Source organism: Panthera pardus, unplaced genomic scaffold (genome assembly GCF_024362965.1).
Source record: "Panthera pardus isolate Hobbes unplaced genomic scaffold, ASM2436296v1 HiC_scaffold_12, whole genome shotgun sequence".
NCBI classification, from domain to species: Eukaryota; Metazoa; Chordata; class Mammalia; order Carnivora; family Felidae; genus Panthera; species Panthera pardus.
The window spans coordinates 42,366,272-42,390,204 of record NW_026526677.1 but is presented as its reverse complement, the minus strand read 5'-3'; the positions used below and the strand labels follow the sequence as shown (position 1 = coordinate 42,390,204).

Here is a 23,933-nt window from a genome sequence, read left to right as displayed (position 1 = left end):
AAGCTCGGCTTGGAGAACAAACTTGGGACATTTTCTCTGGTTCCCAGGCTCCTGCCGTGACATCCTCACTCCTTCTCTGATTCTGGATCACCCTCTGACCAGGTGACACATGTGGCCTGGGTTGTGGACAAACAGCCTTGTGGGGTGTTTTCTGAACCATCCCGGTCGAAGGCCTACTCTCTCCAGGGTGTGACGTTCTTATGTTCGGGGAACTCAGGGAAGCTTTGCTCCTGTCCCAGCCCCTCCTGCCTGGACCCTCCTAACATACTGAGCCGAGATCTCCGGGGAGAGGTTGGCTGAGGTAGCGGGACGAGGGCAGGCCCGTCCTCTCTCCTTGGCTCAGCGTCCTCTTGCGCTCCCGGACCAGGGCCTTCTGGTGCCGCTTCATGCGCTCCAGCTGCTCCTCCGCACTCATCTTGCCCCGCTGATGGTCCCCTGAGTACAGACGCTCCAAGGCACTCTTGGGTCTCTGAGGAGCAGGAGGGTGAGAGACAGGGCAGCTAGGCTGGGACACAGAGGACAGCCACCTTGTGGCTTCTCACTCCCATTCTCATTCTCTCTCTCTCATTCTCTCTCTCTCTCTCTCTCTCTCTCACACACACACACACACACACACACACACACACTAGTTGGGCTCCTCTTAGCCATAGAGAACCCCTTTCTCTAAGCATACTCATGGACACAATATCCCTGACTCTCACAGGCTCTCTGGGGAGCACCACATTCTGCACATGCAGACACTGAGGCCCAGGTTCGTCCAGCTGGGCACACATACAGCACGTGATGGGACCAGAACTCAGGGTGCAGACTTCCTGGGTACCCTCCTGGGAGCCTGAGAGGATGCAGAGAAATGTGGAGGGTCCATAGGAAACGGAGAGAGCTGTATGATGCTCTTCTAGGTGGGCAGTGGAAAAGGTATCACTGAGCACATGATGACAGGGACCCTGAGCTCAGCTGAGGTCATCTCAGAGGCCATCCCCGGCGCTCACAGGATTGCCAGTCCATCCACCTCAGAGCCCTTCCCTCTGTGGGTGAGGGAGCAGTGCGCTCCCTGAGAACTTCTCAAGGTCACTCACAGGGAAGGTCACCTTGCTGCTTTCGGCATTGAGACCCCTCCGGAGTGTGACGTAGGGAGCAATGGTAGACGACTGCTGGAGCCTTGACGTGGACCCTGAGAGGCCTTGGTGAGGAAACAGAAGAGCAAGTGTATTTGTGATGGGGTGGACAGGTCACCAGCCCCTCCCTAATCACCTCCCACTCCTGTGAGGGGGGCCATAAGGACCTAGCCAACAACCCATTCTTCTTCTTCCCTAGGGTGAGGAAGAGCAGGCCCAGATAGAGGCCAGCCCAGGAGTGCTCTCTGTCCCCAATAGGGAACAATGTCCCTGGAGACCTGCAGACTACCCTAGTCTTCCCTCACATGCAGAAGACCTGGACAGCTTGGCAGGTAGAAAGGATGAAGCGGAAGGAATGTTCTTCATCCTTTCTTCCTGATGCACTACATGGCCCAACTTGGATGCCCTGCCTCTGTGAAGCCTTCTCAAATGCCCCAGCAGAATCTATTATCCTCTATATCCTTCAGTATATTCCTTGGTTACTGCACTGACCACAATGTCAACATACCTGTTCAACTAGACTGCAAATTCAACAATGCCTGGTTGGTTGAATGACTGACTGACTGACTGAATAAATAAATGAATGAACAGAAAGCAGCAGCACCAAGTATTTGTTGAGCTCTTAACTATGTAACAGGCAGGCACTGTGCTAGGTGTTTTACATAGATTTTGTTCCACTGGCCTTACTATGTCAGCATTACCTGACCATTGTAGAGATGCACAATCTAAGATTCAGAGAGGTCAAGGAACTTGTCCAAGGTCACATGGTAGGAATATCATCGACCATGTGCTTCCCATGTTTAGGGTCCTAGAGCTTACAGAAATCATCTCACCCTGGCTGGCTGGGGCTTTCTCCACTAACACCTATGCTTTCTCCACTAACACCAATTCTTATCAGGGGTGGTCCCTGACATGTGGAAATGGACATCACACTGACTGAGGACACTGCTAGCATTTAGCATGTAGGGAAAAGAATGATTAATGTCCTGCAATGCAAAAAGAATCCTGAGCAACAAAGAAATGTCCTGCCCTAAGTGCCACTGATAAACATCTCTAGGCCACAACGAATTAAGGGAACAGTGCCCCTGGGCACAGTGCCAAGGGTTGCTGTGGCCCACGCTCAGCGAAATCCAGAGCCTATGCCCTCCAGAACCAGCTCCGGCCATAGCATGCCTAGGAAGCATGGTGGGCCAGGAGTCCCATAACCCCACAAGTGCTAGAACCATAGCTGTGTCTCTCTCTGCTTCTGCATCTTGCCAGAGAGGGAAAGCACTTGACTGCCCACCATGGGGAGCAGATAGGAGGGGATCAGGGGAGGAACAGATGAAGGCACATGGTCAGCCTGCTCAGGGATTCCAGGAGACCCAGATGCAAAAAGGTGGAGAGACCTCCCTTGAAGGGGATTTCTGAGGAGAGGGTCTGGCTATGGGGAAAATGGGGGATGGGTGAGCCTAAGGGCCTAAGTATGTTCCCATCTCCATCTTAAAGAGCTAGGAGAGGACAGTGAGGACAATGCCCGATTGTTTAAAGAAAGGACTCGTGGAGTCTCAGAGTGACACAGAAGAGCAAAATCCCCCTGGAAGGCCTAGGATGGCCATACTGGAGTCAGTCATCCAACATCCCTGCCTGCAGGGTACAATGGTCTGAAGCCACAACACTGGGATTGCATTCTGGCCCCTCATGTATTTACTATTTGGTAAGTCAGTTAATTTCTCTGAGACATAGTCTTCTTGTCTCTAAATGGGTATAATAATGGTACTTCCTTCATAGGATTATTATAAATATTAACTAAAAGAATATGAAGTGCTTAAAACAGGGCTGTACTTCATAGTAATTGCTATTACCATTATTTCTGGGGCAGATGTAATAAAAGAGAATCAGGATGTGGGCCAGAGGAAGGAAGGACAGGCCCTCCCTGCAGCCCAAAGTCTCCCCGACAGCTGCTGCCCATGCTGAGGCCCAAGGCTGCAGGCAGAAGGGTGTGAGGTACCAGGTGAGGGCTAGGGAACAAGTGGTATGGTAGAAGTGGGGGTTCCCAAAAAGCCTCCATGGAGTTTTGCCTTACCTCTGCCTGGCAGGGTCTGGTACCTGCTGTCAGGGCCCACAAGTCCCAGGGAGGGCTGGGCCATGTCCCCACTGAAAGTCGCCAGCTCGGGTTCACTAACGTACGACCGGAGCTCTACCTGTGGGCAGAGTCTGAGGCTGTCATACCTGCCCAGTGTCATACCACCTTCCCTCCCCTTGCTCACAATGGTACAGCCCCAGGGGTCCTCCCTGCTCACCCTGGAGTCCCCATTCACACACAGCCCCTGCTCCCGGTCTCGCTTCCTCTCATCCGACTGCCGCTTAAGGCCCCTCACTGAAGTGTGCCGGATGATGGTGGCCTCCTTTGGCAGAGGTGGCACGGCCGGGGGCTGGTCCTCTGGACTGTAGAGCTCTGGGAGTGGGGGCCTGGGAGGTGCCTCGTCTTCCTGCTCAGAAAAAGAACCAGAACCAGTGCCCAGTGAGAGGGAGCTGGAGGGAGGATGCCTCCCCGTCAGGCATAGAGCAGGCCACACGAGGCCTGCAGAGCATGACTGCTTCGGCCCAGGGATGCCAACATTTCCCCTGGATGAGCTGTGAAGAAGGGGAATGCCTCTGCTCTGATCCTGTTCTTCCCTTCCATTCACTTCTTTTCCATTCTTCAAAGCATAACCTGTACAAAATCCAGAACTCAGGTTTCCTATGTCCATGGTCTTACTTCACTTGCCAGAAGAGCACTATGGGGGGAGCAGGCTGGTAACTCCATGCTTATTTGCATGTTTGACAGAAACCCCCCCCCCCACATCTACCCCACTGCCTGGTACTCACACTGAGCTGGCTAGCTGTCCCCACATGGTCTCTGGACCCTTCAACAGATTGGGATCTGAGCAAGGACAGTCTACATCGTCCTGCCCTTTCTATCAGAAATGTGCGTGGTTACAAAATATTTCCTCCTTCCTGACTCAGGCATGAATAAGTAGTCAGCATGGGTGACTCACTGCCTTCCCGTCAGCCCACTCCCTGGCGGTGATGAATGTAACTATTTTTCTTGAAACGGACCCCCACACCCCCCAACAATGTTCTTTGAGAGCTGTGGCTTTTGCACAGACCAACAGCCTGGCCCCTGACTGTCATAAACACCCACCTCTGGAATCAATGACCACCGGGGCTCCTTCCTAAACGCCCCCTTTCTTAGCTTAATTTTGCTTTGTTTTTCAGGATTTGGGAGAGGTCAGAAAAGGGTACTGAAGCTTGCTCTACAAAGGTTTATCAGCATTCTAGTAAAGTGACACAGCTCACTGTTGTGTGAAAACTAAGCTGCCTGTCCCAGATCCCTGTAGGCCCTCTGAGCATCAGTGGCTTCCAACCCTGACAAGGTCTTGGAATCACCGATTTCTAAAAAGCTCCCTGGAAAGATAAACGCAAAACACTGACGCAAACACAAAACTGCCTTTGATCAAAGGGAAAAGAATGTCTGGAGATGGAGAGTGGGAGCAGACACTTTATTATATACTTTTTTTGGTATATCCTGATTTTGTGTCCTGTGAGAGTATTACCTAATAAAAAAAGTAAATGATATTAAATTCAAGAAAATAAGCCAAATAAAAATGAAAGAACTATAGCTACACACAACAATATAAGTCTCACAAATATAATGTTAATGAAAAAGTGCAAGATACAAAAGAATACAGTATCACCTACAGGCAAAATTAAAGTGTTTAGACACAGGTAGCAACATTTTAAAAAGAGAAAAGAGGAAAGGAAATTGTCCGAGTCAAGATAGTGGTAGTGGCACAAAAGGACTCATAGTCCTGAGGGCTCCAGTTGCTGACAAAGTTCTGTTTCTTGGTTTGGGTGTTGGTACAAACAGGTGGCCTCTTTATCATTTGTTAACTCATATATTTAGGTTTTATGTCCATTTCAGGATATCATTGTTTCACAAATATAAATATAAAACAAGCAAACGACAATAAAATATGGTAAACCTGGTAAAATGAAAGGAAAGAAGACCAGCCCCAGGCAGTGACCCTGATGTTCAGTCAGGTTGAAAAGCCCTGTCTGCAAGCCACAGGACCAAGCTGTGAAGAGCCTCTGCGACCATCTATCCCAAGCTGCTTGTTCTGTACCAGGGGAAACTGAAGAAGCCCAGAGAAGGGGTGGGCCTTGCCCAAGAACCCAGTGAGAGAACAAGAACTGGAATCCAGCACAGATCCCCGGCCACCACCTCCTCCTTCTGCTCCCCATCCTGGCTAGCAGGCGTCTCACCTTAAGTCAGGAGCTCTCTGCCCCAGCCATTCCTGCTGTTTGTTTTGCTATTTTCTGTTCTGTGGCTGGTACCCCCATTGCCTCTTAGATATAAAATTGGAGGGGCGCCTGGGTGGCTTGGTCGGTTAAGCGTCCGACTTCGGCTCAGGTCATGATCTCACGGCCCATGAGTTCGAGCCCCGCATCGGGCTCTGTGCTGACCACCCAGAGCCTGCAGCCTGTTTCAGATTCTGTGTCTCCCTCTCTCTCTGCCCCTCCCCTGTTCATGCTCTGTCTCTCTCTGTCTCAAAAATAAATAAACATTGAAAAAAAATTTTTTAATTGGGAAAGAGACCTCAACATGAAGAAACTCACAGCAACTCAGTCCCAGCACCTGTCGTTCCAGCTCTGGGCCCTGGACTACAGCAGGAAGCAGGTGGACAGTGAGGACCAGGGTATGGGAATTTGTGTGTTTTAGCCAGCATTGCACACCAACCTTGTCACAGGTCCTAGGCACACCCAGTGCCCAGGCAAAGCTCCTCTAAGCCTTTGTTGGCAAAACCTGAAGGTCCCCATCCCAAGGTCCCCTCTACTATGGCTTCCCTGTCACTTAGGCTAGATCCCTCGTATTCTCCAGCCAAGGCTGGCCTGGCCCTGGAGACACGAACCATCACAGTACCTGACCACATCTTCTATTTCCTTAAAGTCTGCTCCCGGATTCTGTCAAAAGCTTGGCCCTTCTCTTTGCCAGTCAAGCCAAGGTGTTGGCTCAGGCAACCACATGGCCACAAAACTGATCTGAGGAGCTGGGCTGAATGTCCAGTTAGATGGCAGATGGCACAAAGAACAGTCAGGAGATGTGGACTGGATCCACTAATATGGAGATCTCAAGCAAATGTTAACACCTTTGGGCCTCAGTTCTCATATGTGTAGAATGGGATACAGACCTTCCTGTCTATACTCCATGAGGTTGTTGTGAAGATCAACTGTATTCTACAACCCACAGAGTGCTCAGCTGCCGATGAAGACAAAATACTCTTGCTGAGAGGAATTCATCACCCACAGGCTTGTGTAACTCCAGGTTTGCAAGGAGTCCTGTGTGGGGCTACCTACCTCTGCATGATGCATATCACAAATTCCACCCTACTTAACACAATCACTTCTTCTTGCTGGACCTCGGTTTTCCCAACTGCAAAATGGGAAGGTTGGGCTAGATCCTCTCTAAGGCCCTTTCCAGTTCTGGGAGTCTAAAGCACAACAGCAAGGCCCTACCACTCCTTAACTATTCATAGCTCAGGACTCTGGCTGGTTCTGTCTTCCCGGGTTTTCCCAAAAGCTTCTCTCCCAACAGAAGCTGACCTGAGGAGAGAGAGGGACAACGGTGCTCAGCAACTGGCCATCGATACTTACAACTTTGGGCTTCATCTTGGTTGGTGACTGAAGAGGGGATGTCACTTTCCTCAGCTGGGGTGGATGAGGTCGGTACGGCACATAGGTTTGCAGCTGGGGGAAGAGTCGAACCTCCAGAGGGGTCCGCACGGGGCTGGTGGGAGGGCTGGACTGTGGGGGTGGCTTGCTCTCAGAAGTTGAGAGTGAAGGCACAGGCGGATGAGGAAACAAAGGCACCGTTTTTCTTTCTAAAGTGTGTGGAGACAAACAAAGGATGGAATGGAACAAAGACCCTCGTCTCTGGAGGACAAGGGGAGGGGCTTACGCCATAAAGATCTGACCTCTGCAAGGGCCAGCCCACATACCTGGGTGTTGGCCTCCAACCCCCTGACTCCAGGAAGATGGCCTGCTCACCTGGATTTTTGACTGATTCCACCAGGATTCTAAAGTTCTCTTTATTTGCACTCAGGCCTGCAATGACGTCTTCAATCCTCCAGAGATCCTTCTGTATCTGCGATTTCTCCTGAGAAAGACAAGGTGGTGGTTCATTTCCCTCTCAGATCCTCACCAGAAGTTTCTCATTAGGACTTACGCTATCATTTCAGACATAGCACCTCACCCTGGGTGGGGCAGCATCCCCTTTGGAAACCCCACCAGGGCTAGAGCCAAGCCTGCCTCGAAGCTTCATAGGGTACCACACACATGGAAAACGCCCAAGATCTAGGGGAGAAATTCAGAGGATCTTTCACATATTCACCTTGCCTATTTCTCCCAAATTTAAAAGATTGCCTTAAATACTATATGCTTCCACTTATAAGGTATCTAGAGTAATCAAAGACAGAGACAGAAGGGTGGTTATCAGAAGCTGGGGTGGAGAGGGGAATGAGGATTGTCGTTTAATGGGTACAGAGATCCAGTTTTGCAAGATGAAGAAAATTCTGCAGATGGGTTGCACAAGGTGAATATAGTTCACACTACTCAACCATATGTTAAAAATGGCTAAGGTAATAAACTTTGTTATATATATTTTATCACAGTTAAAAAAAATAGATTGTTTTAGGCAACCATGGCAAAAGGGAAGAGAAGGCAAGGACTAGAGGTTACACTATCCCCAGAATATAAAGAGCATCTTTTAAAAAACTATTTCATATTTTTTAAGTAGGCTCTACACCCAACATGGGGTGTGAACTCATGATCCCAAGATCAATAGTTTCATGCCCTACTGACTGAGCCAGAGTGGTGCCCCATAAAGAACATCTTTTAAAAGACAGAGCTGAATCCTGGGACTTGGGGTTAAGAGTACAATGGGCAGCGAGTATTTGGCAATAAGAAGAAATGAAGTATTAATACATGTTATAACATGGATGAACCTTGAAAACATTTATGCAAAGTGAAAGAAGCTAGACACAAAAGGCCATGTGTTATGTCACTTATACAAAATGTCCAGAAGAGATAAATCTACAGAGACACAAAGTAGATGAGGTGGGGGTGTGGATGGGGAGTGACTCTTAATGGATAGAGGGTTTCTTTTGGGGGAATGATGAAAATGTTACAAAACTGTGGTGACAGTTGCACAATTCTAAATATTCTAAATACCACTGAATTGTATACCTTAAAAAGGTGAATTTTATGGTATGTGAATTATGTGACAAAACTTATTTTTTTTTAAAGTACAATGGGAAAAGGGCCAGGCTACCCAACCATATGCATACTCTGACAAGTTACAATAGAAATCGGACAGGGAGAGATACTAAAAAGAGGTGAGCAGACTTTATCAGGATTAAGGGACTGTGGGAATTTTATGGAGTGTCTTTGACACACAATGTTACGTTAGTTTCAGGTAACATAGTGATTCAACTTCTCTATATGTTACACTATGCTCACCACAAGTGTAGCTACTGTCTGTCAAGATACCACAATACAATGCTATTACAATATCACTATGTTCCCTATGCTGTGCCTTTTAATCCAATGATTTATTCTTTTATTGACTAGAAGCCAATACCTCCCCCCGCTCCCCTTTACCAGTTTTGTGCATCCCCCTCAACCCCTTCCCTTCTGGCAACCATCAGTTTGTTCTCTGTATTTACAGGTCTGAGTCTGCTTTTTTGTTTATTCTTTTGTATTTTGAGATTCTGCATGAGTGAAATCATATGGTATTTGTCTTTCTCAGTCTGACTTATTTCGCCTAGCATAAATACCGTGTTGCTGCAAAAGGCATGAGCTCATCTTTTTTATAAGTATGTAATATTCCATTGTGTGTGTGTATAACACATCTTCTTTATCCATTTGTCTACAGATGGACATTTAGGTTGCTTCCATATCCTGGCTATTGTAAATAATGCTACAATAAATATAGGGGTGCATGTATCTTTTAAAATTAGTGTTTTTGTTTTCTTCAGGTAAATACCCAATAGAGGAGTTACTGGATCATACAGTATTTCTAATTTTTTGAGGAACCTCAATGCTGTTTTCTACAGTGGCTATACCAATTTACACTCCCACCAACAGAACACAAGGGTTCCTTTTTCTCCACATCCTCACCAACATTTATTTCTTGTCTTTTTTATTGTAGCCATTCTGAGAAGTATAAGGTGATACTGTATGGCTTCTTTCAAAAAAAAAAGAAGTTTGTTGTTTGTTTTTTTTTTTTTGGCGTTGGGTTGTAAGTTCTTTATATATTCTGGATATTAACCTGTGGGCAACTTGTAATAGAGTTGTTTGAACATGAAAGTATTCTTTTAATTTTTTTAATGTTTGTTTAATTTTGAGAGAGAGAGAGAGAGAGAGAGAGAGAGAGAGAGAGAGAGAGAGAGAAAACAGGAGCAGGGGAGGGGCAGAGAGAGAAGGAGACACAGAATCCCAAGCAGGCTTTGTGCTGTCAGTGCAGAGCTCAATGTCCGCCTCAATCTAACAAACCGTGAAATCGTGACCTGAGCTGAAACCAAGAGTCAGACACTTAACCGACTGAGCCACCCAGGCATCCCAGTATTAAGTTTTAAACTATCATGGGAGAACTTAGCTGTGATCATTCCTCCATGGGCTTAAAAGCAAAGTCCTCATACCACATCTGCTCTCGAGGCGCCCAGTCACCCTCAAGTGGAAGGATTCTTGCATGTGTGATACTTAAGGACTTGCCTGATTCTGCAAGTAGACTATGTGCTCCTTGGTATATCCCCACAGGGCTGGGGACCCAGCAGGCTCTCAGTACATGTATGTTGAGTGAAAAAGGGACCAATCACATAAAGTTCCTTGACCAAATGAAGTCCAACAGCTGAGACAACAGATGTCTCCTAAAGGAGCTCACATTCTCATACTCTCTCCATCCTTCCAACACCAACGGACATCCTCTCAGGGCTGAAAAACAAGGAATGGGCTTGATGCTTAGCGCCACACCAAAGCACGTGTGCCCTAAAACAGACATGTTATTGAGCCCAGAGTGGGTGTGTAAGCTAACAAGATTATCTCTGGAGCAGACTAAGCAGAATGCTGGGAAAAGGTAAAGGAGGAGTATCAGATTAAAATCAACCCTTTCCCCTCTCCTCTGGCAGTCTACCTGGCATACATACCTGTCAGGTTACAATCCTGCCCCCATTTTGCCTTTCTGCCACCCTCGTATGTAAGAAAAGAGCAACAACAAGCGAAAGCCAGAGAATCTCTAAGGTTCTCCAAGGATAATGGAATTTCAGAACTTAATGACAAAGTCAAGGAAGCTTTTGGGGAGCACAGGGTGGTTTTCATTCCTGCATCCTCACACCATGCTGGGCAGGGAAGGCTACTAGGTACTGCATTCAGCAAAGGCTTGAATTTATTGTCCAGAAGTAAGAACACATACAGGTAGCCTCACTTATCACATAGTTTTCACAGTTACCTGGATGTTCTTTGTTCTCTGGCTTCCCTGCACAGGTGGTCATGAGGATCTTTATAAACAAATCCACTCATCTTCACTGAAAAGCCTACAAATTTTCTCACAGCCAAACCTGGCTAAAGGGAGGCAAGTTTCCAAGCAAGTTCCACTGCTGAGAATTTGCGTATGTGGCTACAAGCGTATCTCCAGTGTTAATGACTCTGGGGTCTAATATCAGGACTCTAACAGCTTGTCTGGTCTAGAATTACACCAAAGAAGTTAGCACAAAGGCTGTTCAAAGAAGGGCTTTGTGAGCTTCCGAGGTCACTTTGGCACTCAGGGAAAGCATGAGCAATGCCTCCAGCCTAGGTAGACATCAAGCTGCAGGGCCTAGGCTTCAATCTAGCCTAGCTCTTTATAACTTACATGGTTAAGTTCTCCAGGAAGTCTGTGACAAGACTTATACATTGTACTCATTTGTTTTTTAGAGCAGAGAAAGGGATTCTGGGACTGCTGCAAGTTAAATCACCATGAAATAAGGCACGGTAGAAACACAAATGGCCAATGATCATATAAAAAGATGTTTACCCTACTAGTGATTAAATTGATGCAAATTAAAACAAGATGTCCTTTTCAGCCAGCAGAATGGCAAAAGCTAAAAAGACTGATAACATCAAGTGCTGCAGGAGCTGTAGGTAAACAGGGTTCAGCACCCTCATTCACTGTGGGTGGGAGGGCAAATGAGTGCAGCCTTTTAGAGGGTGCCTGGGCAGCATCCATCAACATTTAAGATGTACACTCATTTCAACAGAGCAAGGCCACTCCTAAAAGCCTTAGATAAATGCTTATAAATGGGCCTGAAAAGGCAGTTACACAGATGTTTTTTGTGGTACCATTACAAAAGCAAAACACTGCAAATAACTTAAATGCCCATCAGAAAGGAATGGCTAAGGTATAGAATATCTAGACTATGAAAACTATGCAGCTGTTAAGAACTAATTTCTTTTACTTTACACGGCTTTCTGAGATTATAGAAATCTTCTATAATCTGTGCCGTTCAATACAGTACCTACCAGCCACACGTGAGCTGCTACTGAGCATTTGAAATGATTCTAGTGTGACTGAGGAATATATTTTTAATTTTAGTTAATTTCAATTAATTTATGTTTACACTTAAATAGCTACTGTATCAGGCAACATAAACTTGGGGGTACTTTTCCTGGAAAGATTTCTATAACATAAAGTTCTGACAAAAAAGCAAGTAACCGAACATGTAAGTATAATTCCTCTCTAAGTACACCCAACTCACACCCCCAAACAAATTATTTTATGTATGGGCACATGTCTGAAAATGCACAGAAAATGGTATGGAAGACAATACCACCCACTGATGGCACTGATTACATACAGAGAAGGTGACAGACTGGAGCAGAAAGAGAAGGGAGGGAAGAGGGGCTTTTATTTCATGTTTTGCTTTTTCTTCTTATTGTTTGGCCTTTACAGAGAGATGTATTCATGTATTATTTTTATAATTATAGAAACACAAGGAATGAAAAGCTAAAAAACATTACTGCTAAAATTAATGTAGATCATTGAAAAAGATCCAAGAAGATAAGTACAATGGGACAGAACACTTTAAGGAACTAGTAACTAGAAATAATCACTTGAAGGACTTTGTCAACAGTATTCACTAGTATTTTCAAGCCACTATGCCAAGTGCTGTGGTACCAAAAAAGAATAGGAAAAGGTTAGCTTGGGTTCAGGGAAATTATGGGGGGAAAAAAACAACAGCAAGAGACAGACAACTTCTGGGAGACCTAGCAGGCCAGCCCAGCCCTGAGCTACAGGCAAGAGTCTTCTCCACATGGTCTTGGACGAGGTTTCTGGGAATTGGCCCCCAATGGTGAGTGGAGGGATAGCAGGCATCTCCAGGGCCACAAACCCAGCTTGCCTCTTGTATTCCTTCACTAACATCCAAAGTCAGTACGTATACGAAGTCACTTTAAGAAAGAGCCTTGGCTAGAACCAGTCCATCGATTAGAAAGCTTAGCATCAAAATTGGCCTAGCATGGTGCTTCATGCACAAGATGTCTCAATGAATGCTTGCTGATTTCAAATAAATTGAATTAATGTCAGGGAACTGATGGAAGAGATACAGTAGATCTGAAGTTGGGTTCAAAAGCAGGTTATTTTCCATTTTTAAAAATTTGAGGGTGGGCAGAACCCTGATCGGGCACCACAATGGGGAAACACTGGGCTGCTGGAGGACCCAGCCTGGAAGAATAAAGACCACATAGGGCCTTTCTTCTCTCACCTTTGGGGGCAGAGGCAGCCATCAATGGAGTGGCCTGGTTTTAAAGGTAGAGGAGGCAGGGCTCTAAGGCTGCCTTTCCTGAGTAGAGCAGTGGCCACAGTGATAGGTATCTCCCAGCCTGGCTCCAGAAATGCAAATGACTGCCTGGAGACCAGAGGCACCTAGATGGACCTGGAGTCACACCGCCTCCTCAGGTGAAGGACTGATAACCTCTATCTTCAGGAATCAGAGGAAGGAAGGAAGGAAGGAAGGAAGGAAGGAAGGAAGGAAGGAAGTTAGGAAGGAAGGAGGTGGGGCTTTCTGCTGCTAAGTGAGTAGCCCCAAAATGGAACCAAGAATCACGGGAACAGATTATTCTCAAGTGTCTGTAAGGTTCTCAAGCTCAGTATTTCTCTCCCCTCAGGGCCATTTCCTCCAAATGATCCATAGCAAAATGCTTGCAAAAATGCCCAAGAGGCAGGGGGTGCTGAGGTGAGTTCTCTCATCACAGCCTGGCCAGAAGGGGGGGCTGGGGGGGGGGGGGCAAGCAGGCTGAGTCCCGGTCGGGGAGGAAAAAGCCCCTGGGTAGGGCTCAGAGCCCCACAGGTGAAGGCTCTCAGAAGAGATCAGAGTTCAGAAGGGATGAAGAGTCCTTGGGTCACCTGGAAAAAAAAGGCTCTTCTGTGTTGTTCTTGCAGGGTCTGTTTCAGCTGCTCCACATCACTCTCTAACTTCAGGTATTCATTCCAGGCATTTTCCATCTCCTGTGGGCCAAGAAAATGCTTCTGATTCTTAGTTATCCCCTGACCCCAAGATGGGCCCATGAGCACCTGTGCTCTTGACCACTGCTGACCCAGCCAGGGGAAGAGGAAAGGGGGTTCCCAGAGGGTCTCAGGCAGGCCTGGTACGAGAGAGACAGGGCTTGTCTTCTCATTCCTGCTCTGACCCAGGCCACCTGCACTGTTCCCTCCCCCACACTTGGAGATGCTTTGGTCCCCCACCCCGGCAGAAAGCACCTGCACCACACATGAGATGGACAAATAAAAAAGGAGAAATTCTGACATGCTGGAATTAACTGTACACAGTTCAAGGGAAGGGCCTTGCAGGCTGCTCTGAGAAATGTGGTCCCCTTGGTGTTTCACTGTAGCCATACAGGAGTCACTATATCAAGACTCTTGTCCCCGGCCACCAACTCAACTACAGCCGTGAGATAGGAGAAGCAGCCCCCTGCCCAGCCCATCGCGGGGGGTTGGGTGGAGGAATGGGGGCGGGAGAGCATCTGCCACCCTCCACACCCTCTACACACAGTGGACTCTCTGGAGATCTCCGCCCGGATGTGGACAAGGTCCTCCTGCAGCAACCTCTGCTGGTAAGCAATCTTCTCCAGGTGCTGGGGCTGGTCTCGGTACTGCTCCATCTGTCTGTGCAATACCTCCAGGACGGACTCTAGCTGGTCCTACATCGGGCAAGGGCCAAAGAGCAAGAGGAAAGCAGGACAGTCCCTGAAGGCCTCCCCATACCATGCTAGGAACTAAATAAATCTGCTGGATCTAAGGCTGAAGGACCTACTGCCCAGCTGCAGCCTGAGTCAGGGCCTCTGATTCCAGCTCTAACTCTGCCCACTGGGTGGCCTCCTAGGACAAGTCACCTAACAGCTCTGTGCCTCAGCTTCCTCATCTGTGAAGTGGGTATAAGATCATCCACTCTTTATGGGATAAACTATAAGGATACATCAAAGAGTAGATGGAAAATTCTCTTAAGTTTTATCAGCACATGTTATAAACCTTCAGCATCACAAATACAATGCCTTATTAAAATGCAAAAAAAAAAAAAAAAGTATCACACTAAGGGTCCAAGAAACCAAACACTGCAGCCCCTGGCCTGTTCCTCCTCCCTCATCTAGACTTGCTTCCTCCATAGCCCAGATCCTAGGAGGAAAGGAGCTCTAGAAAGTGATAGCCTCTGTCATATTATAAGTATGGCCACTTTCTCCAAGGCAGTCCCCTTGCATGGAATTCAGGGGCCTGGGGTCATCACATACAAGCCAGTGGAGCCCTCCTCTCCCAGGCTAACCTCATGGTGCCTCTCAGGAGAGTTAAGTCAGAGCAGAATTAAGGTGGGGGAGGGGTAGGTGGCACTCGGAATAAGCAGTCTGAAGTCTCCCCAAAAGATTTCCTCCAGGTTTAGGCAGAAACCCTCCTGGAAGCACCCTTTAAACCCACACATTGTTCTAGATAAACAAGTACCTGTTCTGGCTAAATGAATACCTGTGACATGACAGTCCAATCTGTATCTGTGGAAAATACAGAATGACAAAACCCCCTGCCAGCCAGCCCAAGATTATGTGAAACTGATGCATACTTTGTTCTCCTTGAGGGCTCGGATCTTGTCTTCCAAGTCCTGGAGGATCCTGTCTTGTTCACAGAAGATGCTCAGTTTGACCTGTGAGCAAGAACAGGTGGGAGAAGGCCTGGGATGATGAGAAAAGGGCACAACCTTGAAGTGTGATCAGAAGGTCTTTGGCCTTCCAATCCCTCCACACCCCGCCTGAAGCTGCCCGCCCGCCCTGGGTCTGGGGGCAGCAGGCAGCCAGGGGGTCAGCCTGTCACCCTGTTTACTCACGTCAATGTCACTCTCCGCGATCTTCACTGGCTTCAGACTTCGATCCTTGACGAGATCCCTGCCTGTCATCTGGGAGGTGAACAATTTAAAGCAGATTAACCTCAAGGTTCAGGATTAGACTTAGAGAAGGAGAGTTAGCCCCACAATGGACAAGTGTGGAAGTCTTTACAGGTAGGGTCATAGCATGAAAGGGGCAAAAACTCAGATGCTACCTCATTTGTATGCCTGTTTCATTTTAGGGAAAAACCAAAGCCTTTTTGTGATTCAAGAAGCACTTGTAAATTCCTCAAACTAAAGAAAAAGTAGGCATCCAAGATATAGTCTCATTGACTGTGGAAGCTTAATTTGCCCAAAGTGAATCCAGTATGAATCCTGGAAGATTTAAAAGACACAGTTTAGCTATCGAAAATGTGACCCCCCAGCCAGGGCAGTGAGGTGAACCAGGAGGAACCAGTGAGCCCCTGGGGCACTGTCAAGCCTTAGTTTAAGGAAGCCTCTTAGCAGCTTACTTCCCCATGAGCAAGGTCAGCCTATCTCATCCTATACCATTTGGGAAGAGAATCTGGTCAAGGGATGAAGGAACCTGGATGGCTGGGGTTTTCAATTGATCCCTAAATAACTGAGGCTAGGTCATACTTGTATAAGTCACAAGTTACCCTGTCCTCTCAAGAAAGGAAACCAAGAAGCAGTAGACAAAAATCACCCAACCTTATGAGCCAGTGGGCATTCATAACATTGTCCATCCTTCCCTTGACCCCATGTGGGCACCATGCTACCATCTCCCACTAACCCTACAAAGCTAAACCCAACTCTTTAGCCCATGTTTTCACTCCCCCCTAATATCCTTCATGCCAAAAGCTGTATGGGGCGGGGGTGGGGGAGCTTTTCCACAGATGCACCCCCCTGGCCAAGTCATGGTCAGGGAGACAGGTCAAATATGCCCCATGCAAGGAAGACCATCTTGCTGAACTCCATTTTGCAGATATGACCAAGGAAACAGGGTGGAGTCGATCATAGCTGAGATAGGTGATGTGTATACTATGCAGAGGGTTCCGGTGTGGATGGATAGACAATTGCTGGAGAGATGGCCCTCACTTTCTCCCTACTCCATCTGAGAGGTCCACTAAGTTTGTGAGTGTAAATAAGAAGCAAAAATATATTGGCAAACATCCTCCTTAGAACTCAAGCCACTCATGTGCCCAACTGTCCTACACTCCTTCTTCCTATAATCATTGGCAAATGCGAAGGTCAAGGTCAAGGGACAATGCCATCTCTAGGCCTTGGGCTGAGGACTGAGTCTGGCTGCAGACACACCCCCATCCATTCCTATGCTCCTTTTGATCACACAGTAGATGGCAGGGACAGATGTCTTATTTATCTTGGTCAAGTCAGCCCTGAACATAAAGCCTGGCACACTGGAAGGCACTGGGAAAATGCTTATTGCATTGCAGGTAGGTCAAAGGTAAAACACATGTGGGTCAGTGCTGTAGCCTCCTGGAAAAAATAGAACTCCAGCCAAATTCTGCTCTTCATACTGGCAGATTATGTGTACATACATGTATACACACAGTCACGGAACACATGGACTACTGCCACAATCCACAAACAAACTGCTGGCTCCTGCAAGGACAGAGGGGCAGGAAAGGTGGGGAGAATAAGGATAGGGAGGAGGAGGAGGGGTGGAATGAACCTGGTGAACCACGAACAGCTGGACGTTCCAGGCAGGACTTGGGCCAAACTCAGGGGAACCCAGCAGGTAAAGGTAGGGAGGTCACTCTGTGTCACAGTCCTCCATTAAAGCACAGGACAATGAGCTGGTCTACTCTCCAAAGGGCTGACCCTTGGCTCACTTCCCAGGAAGAAATCATTTTCAAATTGAGATATGCTGTGGGGATTTTTCCTCCTAGCAAAACTCTTCCCCTGATTTCACTGAAGCTTTTAACAGATGATATCTTTTTGATACTGAAATAGCAAGGCAGAGAATCTAATTGAGCAATGCCTCATTTATCCAGCGCCATGAGGAATGACGTATTCGACACAAAAAAAGGCATTTCGAGAAAGCTGAACCTTTTAAACTTTTTGATGGAAAGGTTTCTAAAAGTAAATCCTACACTGCCTTCACAGAACTGAATATAAATTCAACCTTTTCGGGGATGAATCAGTCATTATAAAAATCAGTAATATGGAATTTCTTAGAAGTTAAGTGTATTAGGACCATTTGCCTCTTGATTAAATTCTTCTAAATTTCTGTGCTTTCATTTCCGTTTTAGATTGATACATAATGTTTCTTTTCTCTCTCAGGATATTAGGTTACTCCCTCTTTTCTAAGAAGTAACTCTCTCTTGTCCCCTTTTAATGGCTGTGGTTAAGGTGCTGTGAGTTAGGAATTGAAATGACTGAGTCTGTTAGGACTGGAGACTCAACAGAGGGACAGTTGCTGCTTTTCCCTAACTCCCTCACCTCCAACTGGGTCTCGTGCCCCTCAGGGGAGGTCCTCCCACACCTGATGTCTCCCACAACTATGGGCCTTAGTACATTAGATGATGTGCTCTCTCTCCCCTCAAAAGATAGTAACCTGATGAGAGGTGGTTGTAGGGACTATGACATATTTTCTCTGTATCCTCAAAGTCCAGCCAGGGCCCACCACATTGAGGATATTTGGGAAGTGTTTGCCTGATGAACCTGTGACCGTATCAAAATCGTATGAGTTGGCTCCTACTCCTATAGGCTTTAGACCATGGGCTTCATAAAGTACTTACACAGCTCAAAGGCCCTTTAAACTTCTGAATTTAGCTTTGTTCTGCAGTCAAGGCTGCTATGAAATATCCACAAGTAGTATATTACATGTAATTTTCCTTTTAAAACTGTGTTTTGTGACAGCAATGTTTAAATCCATTTGAAATATCAACTATGTGTCTTCAGCATTTCTGTCACCAGAAAAAAGTGAAATTCAGTGGGCACTCATCCATTTGAAAGAGTCTGTGCACCAGAAAGGAACTGAAGGCCACTCAGGCATTTTACCTCCCTTCCACCACATCTCGACACACCTTTTCTCAGGGTTCGGGATGACTGCACATAGCACCTGCCTTCCAACCTGTAGCCTCCCTTGGAATGCTACAAAAGTTGGCTACATTTCAGGCACTACTTCTGCATCAGTCAAAGGGGGGACTTGGGAAAGGGGGTGGCCCATTTTGTTCTAGTCTAGCTCTAGACTGTTTTCAATATCAACACCCTGCCCTGAAGAAGAGCCAGCCTAATCCCAAGGCCATGGTAGAATCTCAGGATATGCCAGAGGCTCCAAGGTGACCAGGAACTGCTAACTCCTTCCTAAGACCTCATGCTTGACTCCAAAGACCACACTGGTCTCTGTCTAGGTCAGTCCTCGCCATGGAGGCAGAGAGAGAATGGGAACACAACACAAGCTGGTGGCAAGCCAGGCAAGCCCCTCCCACCCCCACGGCAGCACAAAAGATGGAGTCACAGAACACCGCATGTGAGAGGTTCAGCTTGGTGCACCAGCCAAAATGCTGAAGGGAGCTTCAACAGGATAAAAAAATAAACCGAGATGACTTGCAGGAAGCCTGGGGGCGGTCAGGAGAGCCCCTGGTTAAGCAAGTGATGAAGTCGGCACTGAGCCAAAAGCAATGGAATGGCCCCGCTTGGAGACACAGATCAGATCGTCTTACGCTTCTCCTGGGCCGACAGCCCCGTGCTGACTTCTTCAGCACTTTGTAAAGCACGTTGATCAAAGGTTCATTATTTTTTATCTGTTCCAAACAAAAAGGCAAATATAACAAAACGTAACAGGTGAGACATCAAAAGACACTTGAAGGAGCCAGAATTTGGGGAATCGGTAAGGGGAAACTTTAAGGAGGACGCGTGCTGTGCAGTTCAAATGACTGAGTCTCAGTCTGGCTGTGCTGCTTCCCAGCTGCTGAGCCTTTCCAGATTTCAGATCCCTCACCTATAAAATGGGGGAAAATAAGTTCTGCCTGAAGGATCTTAGTGCAGGCTAGTCTACATGAGAGGGCCAATGTCGGTGCCCATTTCCTTCCTGTTTCTCCTGCAGAAGACAAGAAGGGACTTTGCTTCTTCCTTCGTCCTCCCTCACCTTACACTGCAAGACATCAAATCACTAGGGTGGTGCCATGCGTTAGTCTCATCCCTGCCCCACATTTTCCACCTTCAGTGCCCCAGACCCTCATCTCCACACCTATGTTCATCTAAATAATGATGTCTTACCAATGATCCCAAATGCTTAGAGCTCCTTTGAGGGAACACTGCCCTTACCCACCAAAACAGTGGATCTCAACCCTGGGTGAACACTGGAATCACCCAAGTGGCTTTAAAAAAACTGATACCCGAGTCCTACTCCAAGAGACTCAGATATAATTCGTTGGAGTGGGTCCTTAAAAGCCCCCCTGGGTGATACTGATGTGCAAGCCAAGACTGGGAACCACTACTGTAAAAAGTGGTTCTCAAACTTCAGCATGCTTCAGAAGCACCTGGAGGGGGCTTGTTAATACAGCTGACCCTTGAACTATGGGTTTAAACCATGAAGGCCCACTTATACATGGATTTTTGTTTTTCAACAAAAACAGTACAGCCCTATAAATTTTCTCTTTTCTATGATTTTCTTAACATTTTCTTTTCTCAAGCTTACTTGATTATAAGAATACAGTATGTAATACATATATCATACAAAATATGTGTTAATAATCAATTGTTTATAGTAAAGTAGACTATTAATAGTTGAGTTTTGGGGAGTTAAGTTTTACCTGGATTTTCAACTGCACAGGAGTTGATGCCCCTAACTCCCACACTGTTGAAGGGTCAACTGTATACAGATTTGCTGGGCCCTGTGTTCAGAGGTTCTCACTGAGCAGGTCTGGGGTGAGATCCAAGATTTTGCATTTCTAACAAATTCCCAGGTATTACTGATGCTGTTGGCCTGGGATTACATGTTCAGAACCACTGCTTTGAAATAATGTTTCTCAACCCTGGCCAATAATGTTTCTCAACCATATGGGCCATACATTAGAAACACCTACAGAGTTGTTTATTTGTTTTTAAAGAATAATACCGGAGTATTACCAATTAGATCAGAATCTCTAAGGGGTAGGATCAAAGCGCTGATACTCATTTTAAAAGCCCTCCTGGTTATTCTAGTTCATGGCCAGGATTAATAATCTCTGCTCCAGAACAACAGACTTCAAACTTCTTTGTGCACAAGAATCATCCCAGAGCTTGATTTAAAAAATGCAGAATTCTGGGTACCATTTCCAGAAGTTCTAACTCAACAGAACCCCCAAGATCTGTACTTCAAAAAAAAAAAAAAAATCAAGCTCCTAGGTGATCCTGAGGTAGATGGTATCTAGACCACAACTTAAGAAACTTTGCTCTAGAAGCTAACTTAGGAAATAAACCCTTAACAGAGAAGCCCTGATCTCAAGCTCAGTCAAGAAGAGTCTGGAGGCCAACTGCCCGGAGCCACTGATGACACATCCCTCAACCAGGAACAACAAACAGTCTCTGTGGGGTTGACTGCAACCTGCTCTACCTACAATGACACCACCTGACCAGCAGCAGATACCCTCCCTTCCACCTCCCCTTCCCAGGTGTGCTTCACAGCTGCATAAAAACAATCTAAGCTGTCAATAACAGTGACCACCATACCTGCTTCTTCAGACCTAGCTAGGGTATAGGGTACTGAAAAACAGAACTATGATGCCAGAAATACAATTCAGTGAATACAACTTTAGGGTGGGCAAAGTACATGGTACACAGAAGAAAGAAGGCAGGTGTAAAGTTAGACACTGGGTTCAAATTCCACACACATTACTGTGGAAGTGACTTCTCTTGATACTTGGGTTCTTGGTTAGTAATGTGGGCGGGGGTAATAATTCCTATCTCTCAAGGCTGCTTAGAGGATTAAGTGAGATAATGAACATGTGCCCAAACACTGCCAGGCAGGAACAGATGCTTAATCAAGGTGGAGTCCCTTCCACCCTGGCACCACCAAGTAAAATGCCAGAAGAGTAAACATTTTCCAAAAAGAGCATTAATACAGAGCATCTTCTAAAAGACTAGAATACACCTTTGTTTGATCACTTGGTACAACAGCAGAAATGCTCACTTTAGGGAGAAAAAGTTCCACAACATGTAGGGAAGCAAATACTGATTCTGAAAGCTGAGCATCAGCTGATTGGTGATGGCAGGAGCTTTGGATCCTTAAGCCTGTGGCCTTTGGAACAGGGCCATGGGGGAGCCTAGGCCAACCATGTGGGGATAGGGAGGCTGTTTTTCTCCAGACGGGCTCACCTCCTTCCTCTCCCTGCAAGGACCTCTCACAAGCAGCTGGTCACAGTGGGGCTGTGCTCATTGCTGTCCCCACACCCAGGCTGGGCTACAGGGCCCATTCAACTCTGCCCATAAAGGTCCTCATCTCAGGGACCCCAGCTGAGCTCAGTATCAGCTCATTTTGTCTAGTATGTCTCAATCTCAAGAGCCAATGGGACTTAGGGTTTTCCTGATATAATCACGCATCCCTCTTGTCCTGCAGTGTTCATCTAGCTTCAGTTGCACCCTAGAGACGGAGGGGGGAGTGTTTCACCACAACTTGAGCAGGCCCTTTTAGAAATCCCTCTACTTGTAGCTGCTATCCACTTCTCTTTCTCTTTTTTAACTGAAGTACAGTTGATTTGTCTTAATTCTCCCTTACAGCCACAGAAGACACATGGTAATGTTTTAGAGCTTTGTAGACTGTCTCTATGTCTCCTGAATTACCCAGAACTCTTTCCACCACTCCGCACTGCAGCTGTGCTAACTGCTGCTGTGTTTCTTGTTTCTTCCTAGCAAGACTTCCCATTAGGGAACCCCTCCTTCATTCCACAGGGAGTCTTAGGTTTGCAACTGGCCACCCATGGGGACACTAAGCTGGAAGGAAGTGAACCTGGGTTTGCAGGTAGCCACCTTCCCTGGCCATATGGAAGCAGCCCACACACCAGGGAAAGGAGAACAGTGATGATGTGGCCTGAGCCCCTGGGATGTAGCCCTTGGCTAAAAGAACCAGTATATTCCCTTTTTGGCTTATTCGCAGGCTGATTTGGGTTTCAGACGCCTGCAAACAAAAGAATCCTGCCTAATACACTCCTCAGCCATGGTTCTATAGGCCCTCAACACCTCTGGTTTGCTTCCAGCCCTTTCCTCGTCCGGATCCTGAAATGAGGGAACCCTATACCCCAGCTGGGTTTGAGCAGAGCAGAGCAGAGCAGGCCCACTGCCTCCCTGATGGGAGTACCCTGTACCTTGGAGAGAGGCCAAGGCAGTACCAACCTTTCTGGCAGCTATGCCAGATAGACAACTCACACACAGCACAAACCCCAGCACCTCCCTGCTGCAAGTGCAGCTCATCTGGGGTGAAAGTTCTCTGAGAGGAACTTAGCAACTGGAGTAACAACTATAAGACTGGAGAACTCTGGTATCAACACAGCTGTTTTCTATCACATGACAACTTCCAGAAAGACTAATGTTCTGGGCATAGGCAGCGCCTAGCTAGTGAAACACCCCAAGGATACATCTTGCCTCTATCACATCAAATGCATTTCTTGGGATAATGACCCCAGCTCAGCTCCATCAGAAACTGAATGCCTTTGGGTCCACAGTGATAGAAGCAGCATTTTAAGAGAGGCTAGGAGGCAAGGTGATAAAGAGCACAAGTTTCAGATTCCGAGCTATACCTAAATACCAACTCCTCGGGAACTACTTATGTGGCCTTGGGAAAGTCATTTTCTTCTCTGAGCCTCAGTCAGTGAAAAAAAGATAAGAACCACCTTCCTTCCAGGGCCACTCTGGGAGTTACATAAGTTAACAGAAGTAAAACACAGTGACTGTCATACATGGTACCCTCTATTGTTATTAAACTTCTGTTTGGAGTCAGGACATCCAAGGACTCCTGGCTCTGCTCTGCCACCCTGTGCCTCAGCTTCTCTCTTTAAATCCCTTTTAACTCCAATTCTATGATCTTGAAATAAAATCGACCTGAACTGAATCTTCCCTCCAGGACCAACTGTGAGTTTCTGCTATCCAGTACAAACAGGAATCAGGACACAGGTATTTCCTATTCCTTCAGCTCAGGCACGTTAAGCTCTCTCTTGCACTGTGCACCAAGAACTCTGAGGAACGCTTCGGGGTCCACCCATGCAAGGTACATTGTGAATACTCCACAGATACTTCTGGCTGACTGCCTGGCCCCCAGGAAGGGGCGAGAAGAGCCAAGCAGATGGCATGGTGACTGGCTATCTGGGAGGCCAGGGAATGGAGACGAGGTGGTACACAGAGCAGGTGAAGGTGGGTGGACCTCTCTCCAGGTCAGGTGGGGGTGGTGGGCATGGTGGAAGGA

The 23,933-nt window shown here is 46.9% G+C and overlaps 1 protein-coding gene across 13 annotated transcripts in view; it reads right to left on the bottom strand.

Annotated features, from left to right (window-relative positions):
* Positions 1-23,933, bottom strand: part of PLEKHA7 (pleckstrin homology domain containing A7) — a 220,662-nt gene that overhangs the window by 10,321 nt on the left and 186,408 nt on the right. For 9 of the 13 annotated variants that reach the window (XR_008421189.1, XM_053899927.1, XM_053899929.1 and 6 more), the window contains 11 exons: positions 19,219-19,299; positions 15,533-15,601; positions 15,272-15,352; positions 14,217-14,366; positions 13,573-13,674; positions 7,185-7,293; positions 6,792-7,018; positions 3,398-3,586; positions 3,181-3,298; positions 1,077-1,180; positions 269-469 (listed from right to left, as the gene is read on the bottom strand). Coding sequence is in view for 12 of the 13 variants with exons in the window: in XM_053899927.1 (XP_053755902.1) it covers positions 269-469; positions 1,077-1,180; positions 3,181-3,298; positions 3,398-3,586; positions 6,792-7,018; positions 7,185-7,293; positions 13,573-13,674; positions 14,217-14,366; positions 15,272-15,352; positions 15,533-15,601; positions 19,219-19,299 (1,431 nt within the window). In the remaining variant the exon portion in view is untranslated. The remainder of the gene's footprint in view (positions 1-268; positions 470-1,076; positions 1,181-3,180; positions 3,299-3,397; positions 3,587-6,791; positions 7,019-7,184; positions 7,294-13,572; positions 13,675-14,216; positions 14,367-15,271; positions 15,353-15,532; positions 15,602-19,218; positions 19,300-23,933) is intronic. The other 4 variants (XM_053899930.1, XM_053899933.1, XM_053899934.1 and 1 more) reach the window with 2 other exon arrangements.